Genomic DNA, 27,640 nt, shown 5'->3' on the forward strand with positions numbered 1-27,640 from the left:
TCGTTGGAGGAGTGCTCACACTGATGAAATTATGGGTCATTTGAAATATAGTGTCATGTTCAATTCTATTCTAGCTGCAAAATAACTTAAAAATAATGAAAGAGTACATGGAAGATAAATTAACTTAAAAATATTACTCCTAATCCTATTTCCCTATAAGGAAACTGTAACTTTCGATCTCTAGTGACCTGAGAATTCATTTCTTTTTCTCACCTAAGGTTGCTCAAAAGACAATTAGTATTATCATTTATGTTTATCCACACTGGGTCTCCAAATAAAACCCTAACTCCTCAGTTTCATAATCAAACTTTAATGCAAAAAAAGGAACAATGTTCAGCTCTATCTATGCTGAAATCTCAAACAATTCCCAAAGATAAACAGATATGCTAGTCAAGGTAACGTGTACTAAACTATACTTATTTCAACAGAAAATTACAGTCTTTCGACAAGAATGTTCCCAAGTCCATCTGTATTAGAGTTCATGTCTTGTAGGCAAATTTTTACACAAATAGCAACTAAAGAGCCCTTGGTTTGCTCTTTAATTAATTATAAAGATTATGCTATGTTAATTCTTGAGATTTTTTAGCTCCTTCTCTTGCTAATCTATCAGCTTCTTCATTGCCTGCAAAGCCTGAATGACCAGGAACATGTATCTGTTGAAAGATAAGTTTAAATAAGTTACTTAGTGTTTTTGATTTATAACATTACTTCCGTTAGTGAAAGAATCTAAAAAAAGTACTGTGAATTAACACTAAAGTTATGGCTACATGCAAATTTTCTTCATAATCTTGACTGACTTCAAGTGAAAGCAAATAAACACAAAACAAAGCAGGGGGAGAGAGGGAGTTTAAAGAAAACATGAAGAATGAAGAGTAGCAGAAGAAACAAAAAAAAAAAAATCAAAAAAAGTTAACAAAAAATCTCTGGCCAACTATGGACCAAAAAGAGCACCTATCTTTTTTTTTTTTTAACTGTGGCATTAGCCTTTTTAAACTATTGTTTTAATTTTGTAAATCATTAAATTATTTAGAAAAGCTATAGTTTGTCTAGTACACTTACCCATTTAATATCAATGCCTTGAGTAAGTGTATCGAGCTTCACAAAGTCTTCTTTGTTGATTACCTCTTTTCCTGTGCTTGTTTTCCAGTCATTTTTCTTCCAGTCTTTAATCCAACTCGTTATACCTAAGTAGTTAAAATATAGTTATTAAACCATTTCACAACTAACTTCATCATGTTTTAATTTCAACTCTCTTGAATTATCTACTTTTCTAGAATTTACATAGCTATGTACTCTATAGACATAGCTACATAAGGACCATATATGCTCTCTTGAATTATCTACTTTTCTAGAATTTACATAGCTATGTACTCTATAGACATAGCTACATAAGGACCATATATGCTTCAATTTAATTTGCCAAAACTAAGAAAAACTAATGCGAGATTCTACTGAGAGACATCAGTTGTCTCAAAAGTAAACTTCTCTGGGGAGGGAAAGAATATGATGAAAAAGGGAGCAGCTGGGTAGCTCAGTGGATTGAGAGCCAGGCCTAGAGATGGGAGGTCCTGGGTTCAAATCTGACCTCAGACACTTCCTAGCTGTGTGACCCTGGGCAAGTCACTTGACCCCCATTGCCTACCCTTACCACTCTTCTGCCTTGGAGCCAATACACAGTATTGATTTCAAGATGGAAGGTAAGGGTTTAAAAAAAAAGAATATGAGGAAAAATATTCTAAATTAATTAAACAAACTTAATTTAAAAATGAATAAATGAATGAATGAATAAAATTCAATCAAAAACAGTTCACAGAATCATGTAACCATGGAAAAATATCCTAAAAAAAAATTTCACAGACCACATGTTAAGAATTTTTCCTCTAAAAAAAAATTCCTCCTCTAGACCAACTCCTATTCCCAGTTTGCCATTTTGGGTTAAACCAGACCTTTTTGAAGTGTTATAAGAAGGTGGCAGTCACCTGAACAATACTCTCCCCTAGGTAAGAAGCTGTCTTAATCTCTCTACATGAAAGAACTATTATAAGAAACAAAATGATAATAACTTACCATTTATAGTAAACATACTATCTGTATAGAGAACCAGCTTACTAATATTTTGATTCTTTGCCTGTTCAATTGCTTTGCAGGCGGCCTTGAAGAGACATGGTGATAAAAGGAAAACATGATTAACTTTTAACATTTAATGTTTCTAATGACTATAAAGTTTATGTATTTGTTCTAATATCCCACTAGGTCCACAGAGCAGCTAGGTCTTAGATCTGGAAGGGAGTTTAGTCTGTATCTAATCCAGAGAAGACTCATGCAGCCTATTCTTGGCAAAATAAGGGTGGCCAGGAGGCAATGAGATCATCTCCTCTCAACTTCCCCTGCAAACACTCTCATTACGTCTTGTCTACTGCAATAGTCTTCTAAGTGGTTACCTGGCTTAAATCTGTCCCCTTTGTAATCTATCCACTGCTCAGCTGCCAGTGGTTTTCTGAAAGTTCAAGGCCTGACCATGTGGCTCTCCCTATCAGGGAATTCTAGTTGCTTACCATTACCCCAAGAACCAAACAAGCACACCCGTATCCCACAGCCATGCTACCTTCCACACCTAGAACACTCTCCCTCTTATGCCCCTCCTCACTTGACTCTTCTCCTGCACAGCTCAATCCCACCCTGTGAAGTAGTCTTTTCCCAATATGCCCCAGCCATTGGTGCCCTCCACTTTGACATCATGCTTTCTTTATTCTATCTATAGCTTATATGTACCTAGTGATTTACATGTTGTCTCTTCCATTAGAATGGGAGTTCCTAGAAGGCAGGGCCTATTTTTCTTTTTCTTTATATTACCTCCTTGGCACAGTGCCTGGCACATGGTAATAAATGTTTGATAAATGCTTTTTGACCAACTAATAAGCTTTTTCTATACTGGCACTATTTTAGATAATCCAGGCACTAGATTTCATGTCAAAATTAGGCTAAGAAAAACTCAACTCTTAAGCTGAGATTCACTCATTTTTAGTAATAATTATTTTTAAAGCACACAAAATTCTGATAGCTCATAACTTACATGTATTTCTGCTCTTTGGTTTGTTTGTCGCCCAGGAAGTCTATCACCCACATTTCTGTGAAAGAGAGTAGAAAGAGAAGAGGGGGGGAAAACGAGGAAAGAGAGAGGAGGGAAGAGAGAACAGGAAGTATGAAGGGGGAGAGAGGAAGAGAATGAGAAGGGAAAAATTTATAAATCATTCTTTAAAGCTATTCTTGTCCCCTTATTTTAAGAATTACAAAGTATTAAATAAAAACTTAGCATGTTTAAATAAACACATATAAACACACAAGGATGCACACACTTGAGAGACTGCATGTTATAGTAGAGAGAGGTGAGCTTGGAGTCAAGACTTGCCTTTGATCCCGGGTAAGTGACCAAGTCACTTAACATTGAGGAGAAGATGCTGATCTTCATGGGTAGAGAGAAGATTGCCTACCAAGAGTTCTTTAAACCAATGAAATTATACGTCTGGTCCAAAAATATGTGCATTTCCTAACATCATATTAGATACTTTATATTTTTTTTGTGTGTGTATATATATATATATGTGTGTGTGTGTATATATATATATATAAAATAATACTAAAAAAGAACTTGTACCTCAGCAAAGGAAGCACAGGATTCAAATGAGAAAACCCTGGTAAACTAGCTCCTTATTTTTAGACAATTTATTTTTACTTACCATTAACTAAATGACTTTTAGTTATTATTAAATTTCTTTTGACTCCTATGTTTTCAGGCTTGAGTTTTGTAAAAGTGAAAATTGGGAAAAGCCATCTAGAAGTGTATATATTTCTATGGACATGGGAAATGTATCAAAACTACATTTCCCGTGATCCAACTGGTTTCCGTTTCCGGGTCTTTGGGCTTGGGGAGGCTGACATCTTGACGCAGGGAAGAGCTTAAATCTCCTGGGTTAGGAGGGAGTAGCCTCTCTTTGCGAGTAGGCTCTTGAACAGGAAACAGGAGACAGTAATGGAGGTGGCAGTTTTGAATGCTTACAAGCGCGTTGTCTAATGATTTTATCTATCAGCATGGCTTTAATTAAAATGCTAATTTATATATTTATACCAGCCTTTATGATTTTTCATATTTATAATTTGGCGACCACGAAGGTCAAAATTCGAACTCTAAATCTTCCAGATAGCCTAAAGATAGCCATGCTTTCTTTATGGCCTGGCTTAGCTCTTTTGAGCACTTTTTTTAAAAGGGAAAGTGACTTTCCTTGCCATGCTTTCGCTAAAAGCAAGAGCACGTTTTTGCCTCTGGCGGGACTCAGCCAGCCAGTCCAGCCCAAACCACCTTGGGAGGGAGGTCAGGCCAGCCGATTTGGGCTTTTGGCTTTAAACTAAAATCCCGGAGCCCAGCCAGACTGTCTCTGCCACTGATCTCCATTCTTGACTCGCTGATACTGCTGATCCTGCTGATCCTGCAGTGCTGCCCCTTCCACTCCAGAACCTGAGATTTCCGGGAAGGAACCCAGTCCTGACTTGCCGAGATCTCTACCTCTAGAGACTGCTTCAGTTCCTGCCGCTAACGATTTGGGTATATTCCCCTTCCTCTCTACTTTCTTATAGGAGACATTCTAGCCTTCCACGTGTTTCTCTAAAGACCTAATTTAGCCACCCACACAAGTTCTACATGTGGGATTTTCTACAATGACCCGACACCACGTGGACCTAGCGTTTACCCTTAATCAGCCGAATGGCCTTTTCAGACTTGCTTGTGATTAAAAACTGAACTCAGGGGAGAAATATTCACCCCCATAACTGCTCAGAACTTTGAACTTGGAAAAAAAAAACCCTTAAACTCAGAACTCAATCAAAAGAACCTTAAATTGAAACCAGGGGTGAACTTTTAAAACCTCGGAACTGAATGAGCTTTATTTCTGTTTTAAAAAGTCTGTATCTTACTGTATATTGTTAATTACTTTTGTAAATTAATCTTGCTTATTTCATTGATTTTCCTGTTGCACTGAATCATTTTAAGTTAATGTAGTTTGTGGCTGCTAGATTACTTCTGTTATGATTTTATTGTAACTCCCAAATAATGAGAAAAATCTATTAGAACTGGTAAGAGGTTTTGACCAGCTTGTTGATCTGATACTACTGGATTTATAGAGCACATGTCTTTTAAAATTTATTCTGTCTTGGTAATTGTAAAGAAACTTGAAAGTTTCCATGCTTTAAATATTACCTTGTAATTTTACAAGAGATCTTTTTTAACTTTTACTTTAAATCCTTAAGAATTGTTGTCTTAAAAGGATAAAGCTCTTATATATTTTATTATAAGAGATATTATTGCCTTAAATGGGTAGAAGCATTCCTATCCAGGATTCTTTAAAACAGGATTTTTTAAATACAGAGAGTCAAGGAGCTCCTGTATATTCTTTGCTATGGAAGCAATAACAGCATTTGCCAAGGGTTAAAAGTTGTAACAAGTATATAATTTTAAACATCACTGTTTATTGTTTTAAAATGTGCTATTGGAAATAATGGTACTCTATTTGAATGTGCACTGTAAATCTGCTTTTTGTAAGATCCATTTTCACTCACAAAATGAAAACCTCATTTTGGGGTAACATAACCCTTCTAGTTCTAGCTATATATATATTTTGTTTTTTAAAACATTTTTTAATTAGAGCATTCCTTTTTCTCATCTTGTACTGGAAGTACATATATAATCATTATTTATCCTTTTTCTGATTCTACAGCAAATACCTGAGGACTGTGATTTAAATGCCTCTCTGATTCCAGAAGGGAATATGAAAGCCGTTAATAGTGCTAAAGAAAGCACATGGTCAGAGACTTGACTGACTAAATCTGCAAAATTGCAACAGTTCTATGCCAATACTTTAGGGCTTGGAAATTGGGGTTTGAGTCCTGGAGTCCCAGTCTTTTCTAAAACTTTAGAGGACGTGGGTCCCCTCGACTTAGATTCCTAGAAAGCACCTAAGATTGGTTATTTATTTGGCTCACTCCCCTGAAAAGCTGATGATAAGTCAGATCAGAGAGAGACATTTTCCTTAAGTCCTGGCCCTGAATGGGTAATTGCACACTGCTGAATTCACTTTAATTAGACCTTCATTCAAAGGTCTAAGTTTATTTTCCCTAGATTTTTGCACATTTCATTCACAAGTTAATTTTTTCTTTTTTCTTGAATTTTATTCTTTTTATTTTGCCAATTGACTTCATATAACCCCCAGGACTCAGCCACTCATCCTTAGCTGACCTGAGGTACCCCTTTTTTAGAAAAAAAAAAAAGGTGTGTTTAAGATTTACCTCATGGGGATATCTGTTAAGTTTTTTAAAATTTGATAATGTAAAAAATATATGTATATTTAACTCTTTTAGGAGTAATTTCACGGGGAATTGAATTGTATAAATCTTAGAAGAAATGTATGTTTTGTAATCTATAATGTAAAGTTTAAATTCTTTTGAGAATAATTTCAGGATAAGGATCTTGCTATCTCCCCAGAATCCAGACGACGAACTTGTTTGGTGAGGACACATGAAGATGTCTGAAAAGCCTTCACTGTACCATGAAGACCAAACTTTGAACTTTGGGGTGCAGTTGATTGAACTATGGGGAGTTGAAATTGAGTTGTATGTATTGTTTTAATTGTACACTGTTATGCCAGTGGGGGACAGCCCCAAATTGGTTTTTGTCAATGCGTCTAATTTTAAACATTTGTTCATCTATTTCTTTTATCCCCAAATTCCTGAAAAATTTAGAAGTTGTTTATTTTTACAGGTCCAGCGAAGAAAAAAGGACTAACCTTTTTTTTTGCCGGACCTCACGGGGAATTGTAAAAGTGAAAACTGGGAAAAGCCATCTAGAAGTGTATATATTTCTATGGACATGGGAAATGTATCAAAACTACATTTCCCGTGATCCAACTGGTTTCTGTTTCCGGGTCTTTGGGCTTGGGGAGGCTGACATCTTGACGCAGGGAAGAGCTTAAATCTCCTGGTTTAGGAGGGAGTGGCCTCTCTTTGCGAGTAGGCTCTTGAACAGGAAACAGGAGACAGTAATGGAGGTGGCAGTTTTGAATGCTTACAAGCGCGTTGTCTAATGATTTTATCTATCAGCATGGCTTTAATTAAAATACTAATTTATATATTTATACCAGCCTTTATCATTTTTCATATTAATAGTTTGTGTGACTCAATTTTATGCTTTTACAATGACTTCACATATGCTTGCACTAAAGCAATTCATCTGTTACAGCTAGGGGTAGAAGACCAGTACCCTTAATTTCATGTCCAATATTGATCATTCCATTTGGTCAGGATTCTCAACCTTTTTTGTGTCATGGGCACTTTTGGCAGTGTGGTACAGACAAAACTCTTTTTAGAATAAAAAAAAAATTTTTTTAAACTTCATAACACAAAAGGAAATGATAAATGTCAGTTAGAGGACAGTGAAAACAAAGATGCAATTTTACTCTATCCAGATCCACGAACCCTCGGAAATCTATCTGTGGATCCCTCAATCTTCTACATTAATAAAGAAGATGTTTCAGAAAAATCTGGGAAGATTCGTATGAATGAAATGCAAAGTGAAATTAGTTAAACCAAGAGCACATCTGATATAACAACATTGTAAAGATAAACAGCTTTGAAAGGCTTGGGGACGACTTTGATCAACACAATGGAACAAACCACATATCCAAAGGACTCAGGATGAAACACACTATCCACCTTTTGAGAAAGAGCAGATGGACTGCAGGCAGAAGCATATTCCCCCCCCTTCTTTCTGGACATGGCTAAATGAGGGAATTTGTTTTGCTTGACTACACATTTTTGTAATGGGATCTTCTCAATAATTGGGGGAGAGAGGGAGATAATTTGGAACTGAAAATAAAACCAATTAAAAAAATAAACTCTGCATTAGCTAATACTGCTCTTTTATGGGTTAGGTGAATCATTTAAGTAGATGACTAATTTTGGTAGAAAGAATTTCAAGAAAAAAAAAACGCTACCCCCACTTTCAGAGGAAGAACTACAGGAGAAGAAAAGCAACTGCTTGAACACATGGGTTGAGGACATGACTGGGGATGTAGACCCGAAACTATCACACCAATGCAACCACCAACAATCTGGAAATAAGCCTCGATCGATGACACACGCCAAAACCAGGGGAAATGCACATCGGCTATGGGGGGAAGGGGGGGGGAAGGGGAAAGTAAGAACATGAATCATGCAACCATGATAACTTTTCTAAAAAATAAAAATTATTAAAAAAAGAAATAGCTTTGCAATGAGAGGACTGAGGTTAGAAAAGGAAGTCTTGATCAAAACTAAACCCTTTTAGAAGGGTAAATCTGAATACTGCTCAATGGAACAAAGCTTTGTTTTTAATATCCCTAATAGGTCTTTTAAACAACAGTTGACCTTTTAGCTATATTGAGAGAAAAAGGAAGATTAACGAGTTATATCATTGCTTAGAATGATGGGGGTTATAATAATTGCCAAAAGAGGAAGACAAAAGTGCTCAATTTTAATCTTCTGCTTTCTCTAACAAAAATGGTTGAAGAAAAGTTGATACCCAAAACTTATGAGGTCACTGTAAGAGAGAATCTAATTGACCTGGCTCAGATGAACTGCATCCTTGGATACTGAAAGAAATGGCTGATGTGACTTCAGAACCACTGTCAATGATATCTATTATGGAAAACAAAATATCCAATCTAGTAGATGAGGAAAATATTGTGGACATGGTTTATCAAAGTGAAGAGATATGGATTTGGATTTACAAATGCTGTATGGCCAGTCTTAAAAAGTAATTTATTATCATCATGTCAGCTTTGACAGGAGGTCTCCAGTTGTGTTCTTTGGGGATCTGTGCTTGACACTCTTGTTTTTATCTCTGACTGGGATAAAGACATAAATGCCTTGTTGTTATAATATGCATAAAACACAAAACTGGATCTTTTACAGGCTATAAATCATTATGCTAAATCTAATAAGGTGAAAGTGAATAGAGAGAAATGTGGTGTTACATTTGCTTACAAAAAAAATCAGTTTCATGAGTGATAGAGGAGGCACGGTTAGACAGAAATTCTGAAAAAGATCAAAGAATTTTAGTGGACTGAATCTATGGCAGCCAGAAAAGGCAATGGGATCTTGGGTTGCACTGAGAGGTAGGAGTAAAGAGGTATAAGGCCATTTTTTTACTCTGTCTTCATCAGATCTGAGTTCAATGCTGTGTTCAGTCCTAAGTACCAAGATTTAATAAAGATATTAATAATGGAGATTGTAGAGCAGATGTGTACCAGAATGGTGAGGAGGCCTTGGTTTTATGAGAATCATATGAAAGAACAAGGCATGTTTAACTGGAAAAAATAAGGCTTGGGGGGATGGTATAGTTGTCTTCAAGTATCAGAAAGTCTGTTTTGTGGTGTAGATACTGGATTTGCTCTGACTGGTCCCAGAAGGCAGAACCAAGCTGCAAAGAAACCAATTTAGACTTTATGTCAGGGAAAACTTCTTTATTAAAGCTGCCCCAAATTGGAATGGGATGCCTCCTAAGGTGGAAATTCTCCCTTTTTAGAGGTTTTCAAATAGAGGTTGGATGACCACTTGTTAAGTTTGTTATAATGAAGACTCTTTTTTGCATACTGGCCGAACTAGGTGATTGTTAAGATCTATTCTGGTTCTCAAGTTCCATTATATTTAAATAACCATTGAAGCTTGCAACATACTTAACATCCTCAGTATCCCATTTGATCTTTCTAATAACCTGAACTCAGAAAAGCTAAATGACATATTTGTGAGAGTCCCACAGAAATTAAGTGCTCATGGCACTCTCCAGCTTCCCAGTTCAGTACTCTTGCCATGAAAAACTATGCTTCTCAAATTGTTACAGCAGATTCTCCTCAAAGCCCTGACAAGTTTTAAAATATGTCAAAGCACCTGGGTACATATGAATCTCAGAAACTGATGTGAAGTTTAAAACAAAGCCACACCTTCATGTTACTTACAGGGGATGGCCTGGCCCCCAGTAAACACCTATGCCAGCTCGAGCTTTCCTCCTCCCATTACTGGAGCAGCAGCCATCTGTGTAAACCACAGCCGCATCTCCTGTGAAACAAAAAATCTGATCAGTGTTGCACGAGGGAAATGCTAATAAATGCTAATAATACCAATTACTTTTTGAAAGCTTACTGTCCCTTCTAATGAGGAATTTTTATGATGGCTCAATTCCACTTAAGGTCAAGGGCAATAACCTCATCTTTTCTACTGGGGTTTCACTTTTAGGTCTTACCTTTTCCATAGAATCCAGCATTCATGTGCAAACCATTGGGTAATTAAACTATTTTGCGCAACTGGGTGACATATGAGTGATCAAGCACCATCTGTCTGTGTTTCAAATTAGAAAGAAGAATCATCAGAGAACAGCAAAACTGCCTCTTTGTGTATCATAAGCCATGGTTCTTTTTACACACGAAGGATCTCATCTCTGAACCAAAATTATACAAACAGCCCAAATACAATAGTGACCAACTCAGGACTCTGGTCTAAAGTGAAATCAACCTAAAAAATATTTTAGGTATCTATGCCATCAATTCTTCAAACTGTTCTTTTTATGACTTATGAGATCATAAGTTATCAAAAACCTAAGCTCTTGTAGAGCCTATCAAACTTAAAAGGATTTTGTATACACTCAAAGAAGAATGCAAAGAAATTATGACTGTTATCCAACAATCAGCCTAGGTAAGGTTGAAAAGGCTCATTACCAGATGGTCACAGGACAATGAATCTTTTGGTCCAGGCAACCTTAAAAGTACATTTACTAATAGGCAGTTTTCAGATGAAGAAATAAAAATGATCAATAATCACAAGAAAAAGTGTTAGAAATCCCTCCTAATTAGAGAAATCTTTGCAACTCTGAGGTACCACCTGACACCTAGCAGACTGGCCAATAGGACAGTAAAGGAAAATAATAAATGTTGGAGGGGATGTGACAAAATTGGGACACTAATGCATTGCTGGTGGAGTTGTCAACTGATCCAACCATTCTGGAAGGCAATTTGGATTTATGCCCAAAGGGTTTTAAAAAGAATGCCTGTCCTTTAATCTAGCAATACCACTACTAGGTTTGAACCCCAGAGATGAATAAAAAAGGATTGTACAAAAATATTCATAGCCAACCTCTTTGTGGTGGCAAAAAATTGGAAAATAAGGGGGTGTCTCTTAATTGGGGAACAGATTGTGGTATATGATGGGATGGAATATTATTGTGCCATAAGGAATGATGAACTGCTTGATTTCTACATGAACTGGAAAGACCTCCATGAACTGATGCAGAGTGAAACAAGGAGAACCAGGAGAACATTGTACACAGAGACTGAAACATTGTGGGATGATCAAATGTAATAGACTCTGCCACTAACAACAATGCAACGATCCAGGACAATTCTGAGGGACTTATGAGAAAGAAAACTATCTACATTGAGAAAAAGAATTGTGGGAGTAGAAATGTAAAAGAAAAACATATGACTTATCACTTGTTTATTTTGGCATATGATTTGAAGTTTGGGTTTTAAAAGATTACTACAAAAATGAATAATACAGAAATAGGTATTGAGTGATAATATATGTATAACTCAGTGGAATTGCGAATTGCTTGTAAGCTCTGTGAGCGGGGAGGGAAGAGGGGAAGTAAAGAAAATGAATCATGGAAACATGGAAAAATATTTTAAAACCTAGAGCTAAAAAAAAATACATTTACTAGGTTACAGAATGGATGCGATGTGTCTCAGTGGAGGGAATATCTATTCTGACAAAAATAAAATTCTTGATCCCTAAGCCAGAACTTTTCAATCAGAAGGTGAACAAGAGCATGTATGGCAAAGTAAGGCAGGAAGCAAAAAGAATACTTTGTTACACCTCCAAAGTGAACAGTTGTTAAAATGCTAAAACTATTCAGATGCCTCTTGGTGGCCATCTACCTTCACAATAAAGAGACACTACTTAAAAATTGTGTCAAAAGTAAATTGAACATTTTAAAGCTTGCACAGCTATCATCTGGGGCAACAATTACTATGAAGAAAGGATCAGCCATCCTCCCTAACTGCCACCCACAGGGCAGGCCAGCCAGCTGAGGTAAAGCATCACTGCAGAAGAAGAGGCAGGAGGCCACATGTGCCAGGCAAGTCCAACTCTTCCCCTCTCCCATTCTGACAACCCTTGCCCTTCAGACCCCATACTCAAAGAGTCTTGGGAATGGCACTGTTACCAGCCCAGGATCTTCAGCTATTATAGTAGAAAGCAATCTCTGTGTAGATACAATCTGACAAGTGATCTTACAACTGTTTCAGTCAAAGCTACCAAAAACCCAGAAAGGAGTGTTTGCCTCCAAAACCCTTGGCACTGTCAAATAATTCAATCAAAAACAGATAGGATGTTGTCAGTGGAAATGGCATTAAAAAAGAAGCATGAATATCTGCTTTGCCAGCCTACCCTAAGGACAAAAGACCTTTCCATCTAACTTGCTGTTGGAACCTTCCCTATGTCTCCCTAGTATGAATCTGAGCTCCTTCTAAGCAGGAGTTGTTCTGCTTTTCTATTTGCATCTCTAGAGCTTAGTGCAGTGCTTTGTATACAGCAAGGGCTTAATTCATTCATAAAAGCTATAAAACACAACTGAGCAAACAACAGCTCAAAATCTAGCACAAGTAGTATATAGTAGCCAGCAGTCTTGTAACTTTTACAGTCCTTGGGCTGTCTTAATTAAGACTTCATACTTTTGGGGTTCTCTGACCAATCCCTTGCTCTCTTTACTTATCTGTTCTTTCTTTTCTGCCTTCTCCAAAGCTCCATTCTCAGCCCTCTGCTTCTCTTGTCCTACACTTTAAGATTTAATTACTTACTGCCTTTCCTGAGGATGACACTCAAATCTACATCTCCAGTCTTCATCTCAATGATTTGAGAGCTGGATATATGCAAACTCCAACTCTGATATCTCACTATAGCATGGAATTGCTACTAAGTTCCTGAAGGATATGCCAGGGAAGTGGACAGTTTGGCTAAGTCTGACATGTTAGAAAAGCTTCAATACAGTCTTGACTAGGACCAGCAAAGTCAAAGTACAGGTATACATGTAATCCAGAAAAAAAAATTAATTAAAAAACTAAGTACAAAAAGGAAAAGACAATGTAAACTATTAAGTTTTACTAGCAGGCTGGCCACTTGATGATGAATTCTTTAGATACTTTGTTTCACAGCCAAAGGAAAATATAAAAATGGTTCCCAATCCTACACAACCCCTTCCCTTTCTGGAGTTAGGGTAGCAGAGTAACAGAAATCAGGCCAGAAGGTGCAAAGAATCCCATAGCATTTTTAGACTCTAAACTTTAACTTGGCATTGGTTCTCTCAATGCAAGATCTTTCTCCACTGACCAAAAAGGGGTCATGCTTCTTAAATGAAAACCAAATTGGAAGATGTAGATAAATGCAAAGATGGCTCACAGGTTAAATTTGGAAAAGTAAAAGAGTTTGTTTTCTTAAATACAAGAAATTGCATTTACTGACACTGGGAGATCTTGTATTGCCGTGCTTATAAGTATTTGCAAAAATATCGCATGAATGATCAGCATTATCATCATGAAAATAATTTCAGCTCATACACCAACATATGTTGCAGAGGAAGAAAAGGATTACAAATTCTAAGAAAAACATAATAATACCATCCAAATTAAAATATTCTTTAATAGTATCAAGCATGTATTAAACACCTACTATGTTGTAGGGAACTGTGCTAAGCATTGATGATGCAAAAAGGCAAAAATCAGCCCCTATAGGGGAAACAATATGCAAACAACTGCCTAGACAAGGCATTCACAGAATTGGGCATAATCTCAGAGGGAAGGCACTCAGAATAAGGACGACTGGGGAAAAGCTTCTTGTAGAAGATGGGACTTTAGCTGAGACTTTAGGAAAGCCAGGAGGAGATGAGGCAGGTGTGAGAATTCCAGAAATGGGAGATAGCAAGTAAAAATGAGAAATGAAGTGTTCTGTGCCAGGCATAGCAAGGAGGCCAATGTCACTGGAAAGTAGAAAGGAGTAAGGAATAAAAGACTGGAAGATAGGAAAAGGTTTTAAGGTTAGAGACTATGAAGTTTACAGAATAGGGTGAGGTAACATGGGTAAATCAATACTTAAGAAGATCAATCTAACAGCTAAATAGAGAATGGATTGGAGTGGGGAAGAGAAGTGAGGCATGGCCACTAACCAGTAGTCTACTGCAATAGTTCAAGCCTGAGGTGAAATGGTCTCGCACTACCAGGATGGTGGCAGTGTCGGAGGAGAAAAGAATGCAAAAACAAGAGTTATTAAGAAGGCAGAAACAATGAGAATCGGCAACTGATTGAAGGGGTTAAGAAAAACTGAAGAGGTTATGAGCCTGAATGCCTATGAGGATAATGTATTCTAAATAGTAATAAGAGATGTTAGGAAGAGAGGAGGGTTTGAAGATAATAAGGGAGCTGCTGCTAAGTGGCTCAGTAAAATGAGAGCCAGGCCGAAAGATGGAAGGTCCTGGATTTAAATTTAGCCTCAGACACTTCCTGTGTGTGACCCTGGGCAAGTCACTTAACCCCCATTGCCTAGCTCTTACTATGATTCTGCCTTTAAACCAAAACAATATTGATTTTAAGATGGAAGGCAAGGAAAGAGAGAAAAGAAAGAATAGGGAAGGAGAGAGAGGGAGGGAGGGAGGGAGGGAGGAAGAAAGGAAGAACGAGAATTAGTTCAGTTTTGGAAATGTTGAATTAAGATGTCTATAGGACATTCAGTTTGAGATGTACATTTGACAGGTGAAGATTTGAGACTGTAGGTCCACAAAGAGATTAGGGCAAAACAGTGACTTTAGTGTAAAGATAGAAATAAATGAGGACAAGAAATATGTAAACAGAGGGGCAGCTGGGTAGTTCAGTGAATTGAGAGCCAGGCCTAGAGATGGGAGGTCCTAGGTTCAAATCTGGCCTCAGACACTTGCCAGCTTTGTGACCCTGGGCAAGTCACTTGACCCCCATTGCCTACCCTTACCACTCTTCTGCCTTGGAGCCAATACACAGTATTGGCTCGAAGACAGAAGGCAAGGGTTTTAAAAAAAAATGTGAACAAGAAAATTGGAGAAGTTAAAGACTATTTTGACCATACAGAAATCTTGAGCTTCTACAACACAATTACTTAATTGGATAAAAGAATGGAAAGGTGTTAGAAATGGCAAACACTGAATATCATTTTAAAAAAAGGTGGAATTGATTATATTTTAACAGACAGGAAAAAAACTCAGTATGAATGTAGGAATCATTCTGGAAAGAACTCTATATAGTTGGATCCCTGACTTGTCAGGAGCAATAAAAATTATATATAAAAGAAATAAAAAATTATATATAGAATAAAAAAGAGAAAAAGATATGGCATAAAATAAAACAACTCCATCCTAACCTATTTAAACAAGTTCTTAATGGGATATGAATAGAAGAGGGGATCTAGACACCAACTATAATGATTTCATAAAGAAGTTTACCTGATATAAATAAACTACAATGAGGAGACCAAAAGAGTAAGAGTCTTATAAAAGTTCCTTAGTCATCTATCTAGCCCTTGATTTCTTTGTCAGACAGAAGCCTAGGGCACCACTAAGGAACTAAATGCATATGTACAATTTTACAGAAAAAGATAATCAAAGATAATGAAAAAGTATCACCTCATAAAACAGAAAAGCAGGAGAGGTAAAGCCAATTTTTAAAAACTTGAAAAGAAAAGAACTAAAAAAGTCTCCGTCTCCTCTTGGAGCATTCTTCCTGGGTTTTGCGCTGCTACTGTCTCTTGGTTCTCTCCTCCTACATGTCTGACCATAGCTTCTAAGTCCCCTTTGCTGACTCATCCTCTTTTCCTCTTTTATCCATTCTTCCTCAGTAACCTCACTGGCTCCCAGGGCAGTGACAAGGTGGACAGTGCACCCAGAATCAGGAAGAAGTGAATTCAAATCCAGACTCAGGTACTTGTTAGTTGCATGTCATTGACCTCAGTTTTTTCAAATCTAAAGAGGGGATAATAAGAGCACCTACCAATTAGGGTTATTGTGAGAGTAAAATGAGATAAGATTTCTGAAGTGCTTAGCACAGTCCTGGCACTTTGCTGTTCAGGAGTGACCTGGTACTGGAATTTCTTGGCAAAGCTACTGGAGTAGTCTGCCATTTCTTTCTCCAGTGGGTCAAGGCAAACAGAGGATAAGTGACTTGCCCAGAGTCACACAGCTATCTGAGGCTGGATTTGAACTCAGGTCTTCCTGACTCTAGGTCCAGAACTCTATCTACTAAGCCACCCAGCGGCACCTATATCTCTTATAAGCTATTTTGTCTCTCTTCCCCTCTCCCTTCCACGTGGGCTTAACTATCATCTCTATACAAATGACTCAGATTTCCACCAGCCCTAGCCTTTCCTAAGCTTTAGTCAGACATCAAATACCTCTTGGACATTTCCTATGGCATGTTCTGGAGACACCTCAAATTCAATGTGTGTAGAACAAGTCATTTTCTCCCCTAAACCCTCTTTTTCCAAAGTTCCTTATTTCTATTAAAGTCATCATTAGCCTGTCAGTTCCCCCAGATCAGAACTTGGCATTATGCTCAGCTATTCATTCTCTTTCAGCATCTATTTAATTATTTGCCATTTCTATTTTCACAGCCCCTCTCACATCTGACCTCTATCCTCTGATCACACACATAGCTACTACTGCCTTCATTCAGGGCCTTAACACTTTCCCTTGGTTTATTGCCAGTCTCCTAACTGGCCCCCCTGTGTAGATCTAGCAATGGCATTCCCCTCCTAAGTCAACAAGGCACTTCCTACGTAGCTTTTCGAGACCTCCACAATTTAGCCCCAACATATTATTCCAACCTCACTGGAAATTATTTCTCTTCTACAACCCTTTCAGAACATCATCCTCTGTTCTTCCCACAATACCCCATCTCTAAGTCTCTGCACTAGCTGTCCTTGATCTTTCCCTCTGCTCCCAAGGACCACCTTCTACCTGAAGAAGGATCAACTCATCCCTTTATCTGTTAGTGCCCTCCTCAAACCACAGTGTAGTTTGCTACTTTGCATCTATTTGCTTTATATTATACTATACTTGTCTCTTCAATTAAAATCTAAGCTCTATTCCAGTACATCTCTACATACATAAACATCAAAATTGTTCAAGATTGCTTGAAAGATACAGCCACAGATAACATTTTTTCAATAGCCCTCTGATCATTAAAATCAGGTGAGGCAGCAGAGTGAAAGGAGCAGATCCAGGAGAACAGTGTACACAGAGACTGATACACTGTGGTAAAATTGAATGTAATAGACTTCTGTACTAGCAGCAATGCAATGACCCAGGACAATTCTGAGGGATTTATGGAAAAGAATGCTCTCCACATTCAGAGGAAGAACTACAGGAGTGGAAAAACAACTGCTTGAACACATGGGTTGATGCAGACATGATTTGGGATGTAGATACTCTTAATGACCACCCCCCAGTCCAATTATCAATAATATGGAAAGAGGTCTTGATCGATGACACATGAAGAAACCAGTGAAAATGCACATCAGCTATGGGGAAGAGGGAGGGATGCAGGGGTTGGGGGGGAGTAAGAACACAAATCATGTAACCATGGAAAAAAATATTTTTTCTAAAAAAATAAAAATAAAAGTAAAAATAAATCAGGTGAGGCACACACAAGGGGAAACATGCTTACCAAAGCTGTCATCTGCTTTTTAGAGATAAATCAGAAGGGTTTGCAGATGACACCATACTGGGTACAAAAAACTTAGGGAATATATTAAAGAAGTTCGTGGAGGATATACATGATACCTCAAGAGTCTGACCTAACCATTCACACAAGAAGCATGAGGTGGATGAAGAATATCATCTAGATAAGCAGTGCCAAAATCAAATAGAAATGAATCTCTGAGGACTGTATATTGACTCAGAAAACTACGCATTAACATTATTTGTTGTATTATATTTTAATTTATTTTGCTAAACATTTACCATTTGCATTTTAATCTGGTTCAGGACACTCTCTGAGCCTGACACCTGATCCAGATGACATGCATTTAGATGGCTGTACCTATTGGAACATATCTCAGACAATCACTGGAAATGGATGAACTAGATCCAGAATTAAACAGAAGAATAGATGTACTATGGACAATTGCAGCATTCCCTTAATGACCTTGAGCTTTTCCCTAAAATGAAGGTTAAACGTCTATTTTAAAATATCAATATCGTATTGGGGTTGAATGACTGTAAGTCAAGAGTCAGCAAACCACACCAGTTTTTGTATGACTAGCATGTAGAGTAGAACCTGGTATCTAGTTGGTTGATTGTTGTCCTTCATATTCAAAGATGACATCACTGGTGATATTATCTGACTTACAAATAAGCTGAATTTAAGTGATTGCAGAGTTATACAATCCTTAGTCTCACTCTCTCTTCCAGTCATCCAGTAGCAACCAAAATCCAGACAAATGGTAATGGCTCTGGATGCAGGAGATGACCTTTGTAAAAGGGAATTCTTTGTTCTCTCTGAGTTTTTAAACTTGTGAAAGGGAATCCTTTATTCCCTTTATCTATTTTGAGTTAACACTTTGGTTAACAACCCCTCCTTAGTACCTAACCAGATTGTGAAGACAAGATTAACTCTCCTCTGTCTACTTTTGAATTAGGTGGAGGAGCTCTCCACCTTTTCAAATCAATCAACCAGAAAATGAGAATTCACACTTCAATCAGCCAGGAATCTGTGAACCCTTTTGATGAGTATTCACCTCTCCAGAAGGTGAGAAGTGATTCCCACAAACACTGCCCACTGGGCAATTTGGAAGCTGCGATTGGCCCTTGTGAAAAGAGGAAGGAATAAAAAGTCAATAAAAAAAAAAGCCCTGAATTTCTGGGGCAAGGGGAGTCTACTCTAAGAAGGAAGTCAGTTTCAAGAAGGAGTTGGACTTCAAGAAGGAAGTCAGCTCAAGGAAGAAAGTTGGCCTCAGAAATGACTCTAGCCTTCACTGACTTGACCTGACTCTAGGAGGGAACTTCGGTGAGTGGATAGCTGACTTTCCCTTCCTCTCTTCTAGAGAGTTTAATTCCGTTTGAGGGTCAAAAAGTCCTGGCTGAGTGAGCACCTGAGCAATATTTAGTTAGATAAGCCAATGTCTTCTCTATCCTTTTGTATTTCTTTGCTTTCACTCTTTCCACTTCTTTTTAAAATAAAAGCTATTGAAGTCATTTCAACTTTGAGCAATAACATTTTGAATTGGAGATTACCATTATTATTTATAATTTTCATATATTTCAGTCAAACCATTAATTTTTAACCCTTACACCTTGGCTTCTTTGATGTCTAACCAAACTCTACAAGCTCCATAGAGCCTGCTTTAGTCACTTTAACGGCTGATGGAATAAACTGTTCTCATCCATCTACTTCTGCTATAGGAAGTCATCCCATGTATGGGGTAGCTGCCCCCTAACTCACCCTTGAGTTTGAGGCCTGTCAGTGACCCTCCACCTGGTTTAACCCAACTGCTGAGGCAGTTTTACTGGGGTGTGGCCCCTGGGCATGCTACAGCTTCTTGGAGTCCCAGGTGAGAGCTGAGTGGTAGGCAGACACCAAAGGAAAGAAGCAGCTCTGAAATGGGTTCAGCAAGCCCTTGTAACAGATACCAGTTTTCCCAGAAAACTCCATATGTCCCATACATAGTACACTCCTAATCAGTGCTCAATGACTAAAATACTTCAGAGAAACATGAGGAGTTTTATATGAACTGATGCAGAAGTAGGCAAAATCAAGAAAACAATAAATTCAATGACAAAAATATAAGTAGAGAATTGAATACTTTGAAACATAATAAGCGTGGCCCAGAGAAGAACTGAGAAAATATACTTTCTTCTCTTCTTTACAGAGATCGAGGACTATGGGTTTGGAAGACTAAATATACTTTTAGATTGGATTGATATGTTGGTGGCTTTGCTGATCTATTTTTCTTTCCCTCTTTCAAAAAACTTTTTGCTACAAATGATGGCTCACTGAGGAAGGTAGGGAAAAAGGATAATAGGTATTCCTTCTACATTGTGACATACCTCATCTTGGTTTCCCTATATCGTGAGTCAGTGAAAGGAATTAAATGGGAATTCTGGGGGAGTTTCAAAAAACCAAAGACAACATGTAAAGGCCAAGAGATGACAGAAAAAGTTTAGAAACTCAGAAATATACAAAATATATGTGTGTGATTATATAATATCAACATTTTATTTCTGAATATTATAAATGTACACTATTTTTTCTTTAAAGTTAAAATAAGTGCATTTAAAATTTATAAAGTAGAATGTGAAAGGGGTAGTTGAGTGGCTCAGTGGATTGAGAGCCAGGCTTAGAGATGGGAGGTCCTAGGTTCAAATCTGACCTCAGATACTTCTTAGCTGTGTGACCCTGGGCAAGTCACTTAACCCCCATTGCCTAGCCCTTACCACTCTTCTGCCTTGGAGCCAATACAAAGTATTGACTCTAAGACAGAAGGTAAGGGTTTATTTAAAAAAAAAAAAAAAAAAAAAAGAATGGGAAAGCCAACAAAATTTTACAAAGATTTTACTGTTTGTGGGGGTGCCACACCCTTAATCTCTTCAATGTGGAAGGGATACCTAGATTTGGAAACAAGTGTTTTATTTAAAGATATAAATAAAAATTCAGCCTTTTAAAAAAGCAACAAAGTGAACTGTTATTTAGAAATGAAACCAAAAGAATTTCAAAAATTCTGCACAATGCTATCCATTAAACCAGTGAATATAGAAGTTTTCAAGTTACTTTTGGAGGAGATTCAATAAAGTTTTTACTAAGTTTTCAGTTAAATTAGCTACCCCACAAAAAATGAGTTAGATACATATAAATGTTCATATAACATATAGCCAATAAAACAAGTTAAAAACTTACCCATATAAGAAAATATATCTTTGCTAAGTGAGGGTACTGAGTCCACAGCTTGTTTTGCAAGCTTTGGGCAAGGCTCTTCCTCTTCACCTGATGATTCATGGGGTCTCTTGTTTGGATTCAGTTTGGGGTCCTGTGTGTCACATTTCTTTTTCTGCTCTACAAGAAAAAGTCCATGTACAAGTGAACAGCAAAAAATCAAAAACAAACTTCCACTAAATTTCTACTTAAAAAAAAAAAATAACCCTTACCTTCTGTCTTGAGAGTCAATACTATGTATGTGTTCTAAGGCAGAAAGAAGAGTGGTAAGGGCTAGGCAATGGGGGTTAAGTGACTTGCTCAGGGTCACACAGCTGGGAAGTGTCTGAGGCCATATTTGAACCTAGGACCTCCTGTCTCTAGGCCTGATTCTCAATCCACTGAGCCACCCAGCTGCCCCTAAATTTCTACTTCTAACATCATGATGATGATCACAGTCCAATATCCATCTGTTTAGAAAACAGAGGTCTAAAGGTGGTCTCCCTCCTTACTAAGGCTGACCTGTCTACCTGCACAAATGATCTCATTCCATCTTATTTCTTCTAGCAGACTGCTCCCTCTGTGGTAGTCAGTCACCTATTTTCAATCTCTTCCTGTCTTTTGGTTTATTCCCTAGAGCCTACAAACTTATCTATGTCTCAATTAATTAAAAACTTTCACTTGATCCTTCTATTACTGCTAATTATTATCTTTTATCTCTTTTGTAGCTAACCTACTCAAAATGGCCATCTTCATTGAGTGCTACCACTTTCTCATCTCTTTTCTCAATCCCTCTGGCTTCCCTCCAAAATATCTCTCTCTAAAGTTACTAATGATATGTTAATTGTTAAGTAAAATGGCCTTCTCTTAATCTCTATTCTCCTGGGTCTCTCAGTAGCCTCTGACACTGTTGAGCACTCTTTCCTTTTTGATACTCTTTTCTTCAGTTTTTAGGACATCGTTCTCTCCTGCTTTTCCTCCTGCCTATCTGACTGCTCCTTTTCTGGATCCTCCTCTAGACCATGTCCCCTAATCATACATGTTCCTCAGGGTTCCGTCCTGGGTCCTCTTCTCTTCTCCCTCTACAATGTCACTGGGTGATCTCATGGATTTAATTACCATTATATGTTGATGATTCTCAAATCTATCTATTCTGCCCTAATTCTCTGATGATCTCTAATCCCATATCCTCGAATGCCTTTTAGACATCTTAAACTGGATATCCAGTAGGTATCTTAAATTCAGCATGTCCAAATTGAACTCATCACCTTTCCTGCTAGACCCTTTAAACTTTTCTAGAATTCTAGAAAACAGCAGTTCATCAGACTGGCTACCCAGGTGTTATCCACAACTACACACTATTTCTCACCCTTTTATATACAATTTGAGTGATGGATGCAAAATTTCTTTTGGACATGGCCAATATAGAAATTTGTTTTGCTTGAATATACATGTTTAGAATAGAGGGTTTTATTTTTCTTTCTCAACTAGGGTAGAACTCTCCAAAGAAACCTAGAAAGGTAAATTGATTTAAACATTTGGTAAGAGCTGTATGATGATACATGCTAACATTCATTAGAAGGGGGAATGTCTCTTCAGAACCTTAATGTCTTTAAGGGGCAGAAAACATAGAAATTAGATTGGTTCTGTTCTAAGAATATTAAGGTGGGAAAGAAAATGGAAAGTAAGGAGGCAGCTGGGTAGCTCAGTGGATTGAGAGCCAGGTCTAGAGATGGGAGGTCTTGGGTTCAAATCTGGGCTCAAACAAGCTATATGACCCTGGGCAAATCACTTAACCTTCCCTGCCTAGATTTAACAAGTCTTCTGCTTTGGCACCAATACATAGTATTAATTTTAAGACAGAAGGTATGGGTTTTTATAAAAAAGGAAATAAAAAAGAAAATCCAAGGTAAAAGGAATACTCTAGTATAAAGGCAAAAGAGAATGGAGCTTGCTATTTCTTATAACTGTGGTTTGTGAAATGGGTATGGAGAAAGGGATAAAAGAGGGTAGCAGATGAATCTCAATTTTACCTGAAATGATAAATGGCTGAATGAAACCCTCTCCCTCTCTCTCTTGTTAAAGAAACTCTGCTTATTTCTATCAGAATTGGAACCTATCAGAAACTCTGGGAAGTTTAAATAACAAACCTATGCTTAACCCTATTTTCTCACTAACAATGCTGTGTGATAGTGACAAAGTCATCTATTCTCTCCGGGTCTCAGTATCCTTACTCATGAGAAAAAAAATAATACTGCCCAGCTATCTCACAGGACTATTTTGAGTACCTGATGAGACAGGATAGATGTGAAAATTCTTTGAAGGGGAGAAGGTTGTGTGTAAAGAATAAGGCATGTTACCTGTTGAATGATCAGGACTTGTTGCATTTCGGACAAAGGCCCAAGCCTCATCCTCAGAGGCAAACTTCTTAAACCTTGCAGCAGGAAATCGGTCCACTTGAGCTTGACATTCACTCCTGAAAGAGATTGTGTCATAGATAATTTGTAAAGTAAGGATAAAATAATAACAATGATAACAATTAATGATCTGGAACAATCCTGAAAGACTTGTGATAAAGAATGCTATCCACTTCCAGAGAAAGAACTGTTGGAATCGTCTTTCACATCAGTGTATTGAAGGCTTTATTTGGGGGTTTTGGTTATATATAAGTTTGCTCTTATAATAATGACCAATATGGAAGTATGTTCTGCATAACAACAAAAACAAAATTAAAAAACAACAAATAACAGTAATTATATTATATGCATGTAATACATATTATATAACAGTAAATATATAGTAAGGCTTTGAAAAGTGATGTTATCTCATTTGAAATGCAAAATTATTATTATTCCCATTTTATAGATGAAGAAACTGAGGCATAGAAAGATTAACTGATTTGTCTAGGGTCACACAGCTAATAAATATCTGAGGCAGGATTAGAACGCAAGTCTTCCCTTCTCTTAAGTCCAACACACTATCCACTGTACAAACTAACTATTGTTAAACACTTTTTAAAAGTGCTTCATAAGAAGTACTTCTACAGTGTCACTTGCCTTTCAATGAAGTGTTTAGAATATTTTTGTTTTGTCTTTCAGAGCTGGCTTTAAGATGAAAAGTGATTTGATTCTGAATTACCTAGTAGTAGGAAACATCTTATTCTTTATTCTCAATATACCTAGTATATTAGCTCTACTACGCTATTTACTAACTAGATTAAAGGACAACCTGGCTTCCTTCTAATCCAAGGTTGTTTGTTTTTTTTTTTTAAAACCCTACCTTCTGACTTGTCCCAAGGTCACACAAGTAGGAAGTAATCCAAGGGTTTTTAACCTGTGGTCTATGAACCTGTTTGCTTTTAAACTATTTTGAAAACTGTCTTTCCATATAATCAGTTTCCTTTATAGTCCTATACATTTTACTTATACACCTGAAAATGTTATTTTGAGAGGGGTCCATAGGTTTCACCAGAATGTGGAAGAGATCCATGAAAAGGTTAAAAAACTCTTTTCTAACACATGCTACACTTGTTTGGATTTCCATTCATTATTTAACAAACATTTAATTTTTCAACCTATGTTTAAGGCACTGTTAGGTACTGTCCAGTTGCTTTCTAATGTTTGGGATTTGGGCTTGCATATTATATTAGAAAAACTTCAATGGAACCATTAATGTGAGTACACTTTTCTAAAGTACAGATCATAATCCATTTAAACTGGCTCATCCTATTTGGCTCTGGTCCACATCTTCCCATAAGCTCCTCATAAATGATCCAAACCCAGTCCAAAATTCATCTGCAGCATCTATTCAAGATATATACACAAATATACAATGCGAAAGCATGTATTTTCACCCATTCACATATACATACAACCTGCATATCATAATCTGAACAAAAGACAGTCATCAAACATTTGGATTTTCCTATGTTGCTTGCTAGGCAGGCAGAATTCTTGAGTGGTTGTAGATCTTATAAATTGAGACTCTGGAAAGTTCTTGAGCTTGTTTCAATCAGCGCAATGTCATCTAGACAGAGGAACTGCTACAAGAATTTAGTCTCAGAAAAACCTAGGTTTGAATTCTACCTCAAACACTAGCTGTGAAACAGTAACCAGCCAAGCCTTTGATTCTTAGTTTTCTCACTCCTAAGATGAAAAGTTTGAACTTAGAAGATCTCTAGGGTCTCTTGGAATTCTAAATCTATGATCCAAAGAATTTTATTATTATCATCTGCTATAAGGAATTTTTTTTAAAATCTGGATTCTAAACATCCTTCAAATGGTGAACATAACCTTTCTCATGTCTTGCCTGATGTAGTTAAATTAGAGGACCTTTACACAAAAGTTCTCTGTATTACATTTATCAAGGAATCTTATGTGATCATAACATGCATGGAAGATCTTTAAAGTTTTTCTTAAGTCAAGTGCTTTTAAAATAATCAAAGGTTCTCTGCAACTTCAGTCAAGTCAATGAAAATGTGGCTAGCTATAAAAAAAGCTTGTGGGCACTGATAGAATTAGTGCTTTATTTCTGGTAACAAAACTATCTGTTTTTTTTAAAAAACTATTGACTAGCTTCCCTTTTTTCACACATCTTGAGAAATTATTTTTTAGTGCTTTCAAAAGTGGCACTTCTAGTATATATATGTATATATATATAAAAGAAATGTAGATTTCTTCTATAATTATGATAGCAATAATAAACAACTCTAATTTATGTAGAGCTTTAAGGTTTACAAAACACTATGTTTATATCTGGAATATGTATGTTATGGTGAAACTATCAACCCTGTTGAGGTTTTTTTCCTTATTATTCATATGAGGAATGATCCTCAATTATTACTGTGTTGATTTAATGAAAGTGTGTTAATTTTATTGTTTCCCAAATAAGATTATAAGCTTTTTGAGAGTAGCAATCATGTCTAAGGCAAACTGTGTCCTTTATACCAACTAGCATAATACCGGATCACATAGTAGGTGCTCAATGAAAACTTTTTATAGACTAAATCTAGTCCAATCTTAAAGATAAATAAGAGGGAGCTAGTTGGTCCAGTGGATAGAGCTGGTCCTGAAATTCAAATCTAGTCTTGGACATTTGCTAGCTGTGTGACCCTGGGCAAATCATTTAACCCTGTTTGCCTCAGTTTCCTCATCTGTGAAATGAGCTAGAGAAGGAAATGGCATATCAGTCTAGTATATCTTTCAAGAAAACCCCAAATGGGGTAATGAAGAATCAGACATGACTTAAAAAGATTCAAGAAGAGATAAAAACAAAAATGATCCTCAAGGAAACAACTATCTAATTAGAACTAGTTTATTTATTTAATCTATCTTTTCCTAAAAAAGGATAAGCAAAAAGTGTGTTTACATGATTCTACTATATTGTAAACACTCAAGGCTGAGACTGAAACAGCCAAACTCTACATCTCTCTAAATACCTATCTTAAGCACTCTCTGAACATATAACAGGTACCAAATATCTGATGTTGATTCTGCAATATACCACTGGCTTTCACGGCCCTGCAAGAAGTAATTTAGACATTCTGCGTCAAAAAAATAAATAAATTTGAATCTCATAATGAAAAATATTCTCCCCTGGAAAGCAAGGGGACCCAAGGTCTGGTCCCCCAAATCACTTATTTTCTCATCTGTAAATTGTGAGTAGAATGGACGAACTTTAAGGCTGTTTCCAACTTTTAAACTGTGATTAGGGGCTTGTTGCTCTCTAAAATTCCAGGACTGGTTTCAGGGCCATCTAAGCCAAGCTTCCACCCTGGTGTCCAGGAAAGTTTTGTTTGGTGAGGGAAATTAAGAGACAGACCTCACAGGGCTGGCAGAATGACAAGGCTTTCTTCCGGTAATTTCCAGGTCAAAAAGCGTGGGAGAATTTAATTACAAAAAGGGGCCAAAGCCTATCAAGTAACACCCACCCCCAGAATGGAGTGCCTGGGAATGGGCTATGTCAAGGAGAGTGGGTCAAAAGGCCTTTGGGGAAGACAGCAGGTGTGTCTGTAATGTGTCCGCACTGTGAGGATGAGGAAAAGGCTGGAAGCCACATGCCCTTCCTAGAAGGGAAAACCCTTTCACCCAGCAGGAGGGCACACTCAACCACTCCCAGGGGGCGCGCACACTACCACTCACCAGGTGAGGAACACGCCGGTCTGGCGGCCCCTCCTCACCGCGTAGAACATGCCGCTGCACAGAAAGCGCGCGCCCCAGCGGCCGAAGGCACCCGCGGCTACTTCGGGGACAGCGGCCCAGAGCTTCAGCATGTCCCATTCTGGGGCATCGTGGCAATCGGGGGAAATCCGGAGCGTTCCCCACGCCGGCACAAGAAAGTACGTGGAACCGGAGCTTCCGCCCGAACGGCAAACGTGACGTGCTTCAGCCCCGTCCCAGCTACCCGCGGCTGGAGCCCAGCTTCCGGGATAGGTCGGAACTGCTTCGAGGCGGGACTCCGGGTGGGGCGGGGCGGGGCCAGAGAGTAGTGTCTGCATTTCAAAGGGAGGGGGTGGACTAAGGAGAGGCTGCTTAAAATCTGGGAATAGGAGAAAAGCCCAAACACTCTCTTTGCCTTACGTTCTG

At 37.6% G+C, this 27,640-nt stretch overlaps 1 protein-coding gene across 3 annotated transcripts; it reads right to left on the bottom strand.

Annotated features, from left to right (window-relative positions):
* Positions 1–290: 290 nt before the first annotated feature.
* Positions 291–27,408, bottom strand: RNASEH1 (ribonuclease H1). Of its 3 annotated transcripts, XM_044660937.1 has the most exons (10): positions 27,197–27,408; positions 23,417–23,532; positions 22,817–22,835; positions 21,467–21,470; positions 21,042–21,171; positions 10,041–10,140; positions 3,074–3,128; positions 2,068–2,152; positions 1,060–1,184; positions 291–653 (listed from the first exon to the last, which is right to left on the bottom strand). In XM_044660937.1, the coding sequence occupies exons 1-10, from the start codon at positions 27,325–27,327 to the stop codon at positions 561–563; spliced, it is 858 nt and encodes a 285-aa protein (XP_044516872.1). In that variant the 5' UTR covers positions 27,328–27,408; the 3' UTR covers positions 291–560. The 3 variants fall into 3 exon arrangements, with proteins under 3 accessions (XP_044516872.1, XP_044516871.1, XP_044516870.1); XM_044660936.1 differs by lacking the exons at positions 21,467–21,470; positions 22,817–22,835 and adding an exon at positions 21,826–21,848; XM_044660935.1 differs by lacking the exons at positions 21,467–21,470; positions 22,817–22,835 and having other exon boundaries at positions 21,042–21,197.
* Between the last annotated feature and the right edge of the window lie 232 nt (positions 27,409–27,640).

This window comes from Gracilinanus agilis, chromosome 2, assembly GCF_016433145.1.
Source record: "Gracilinanus agilis isolate LMUSP501 chromosome 2, AgileGrace, whole genome shotgun sequence".
Classification (NCBI taxonomy): Eukaryota; Metazoa; Chordata; class Mammalia; order Didelphimorphia; family Didelphidae; genus Gracilinanus; species Gracilinanus agilis.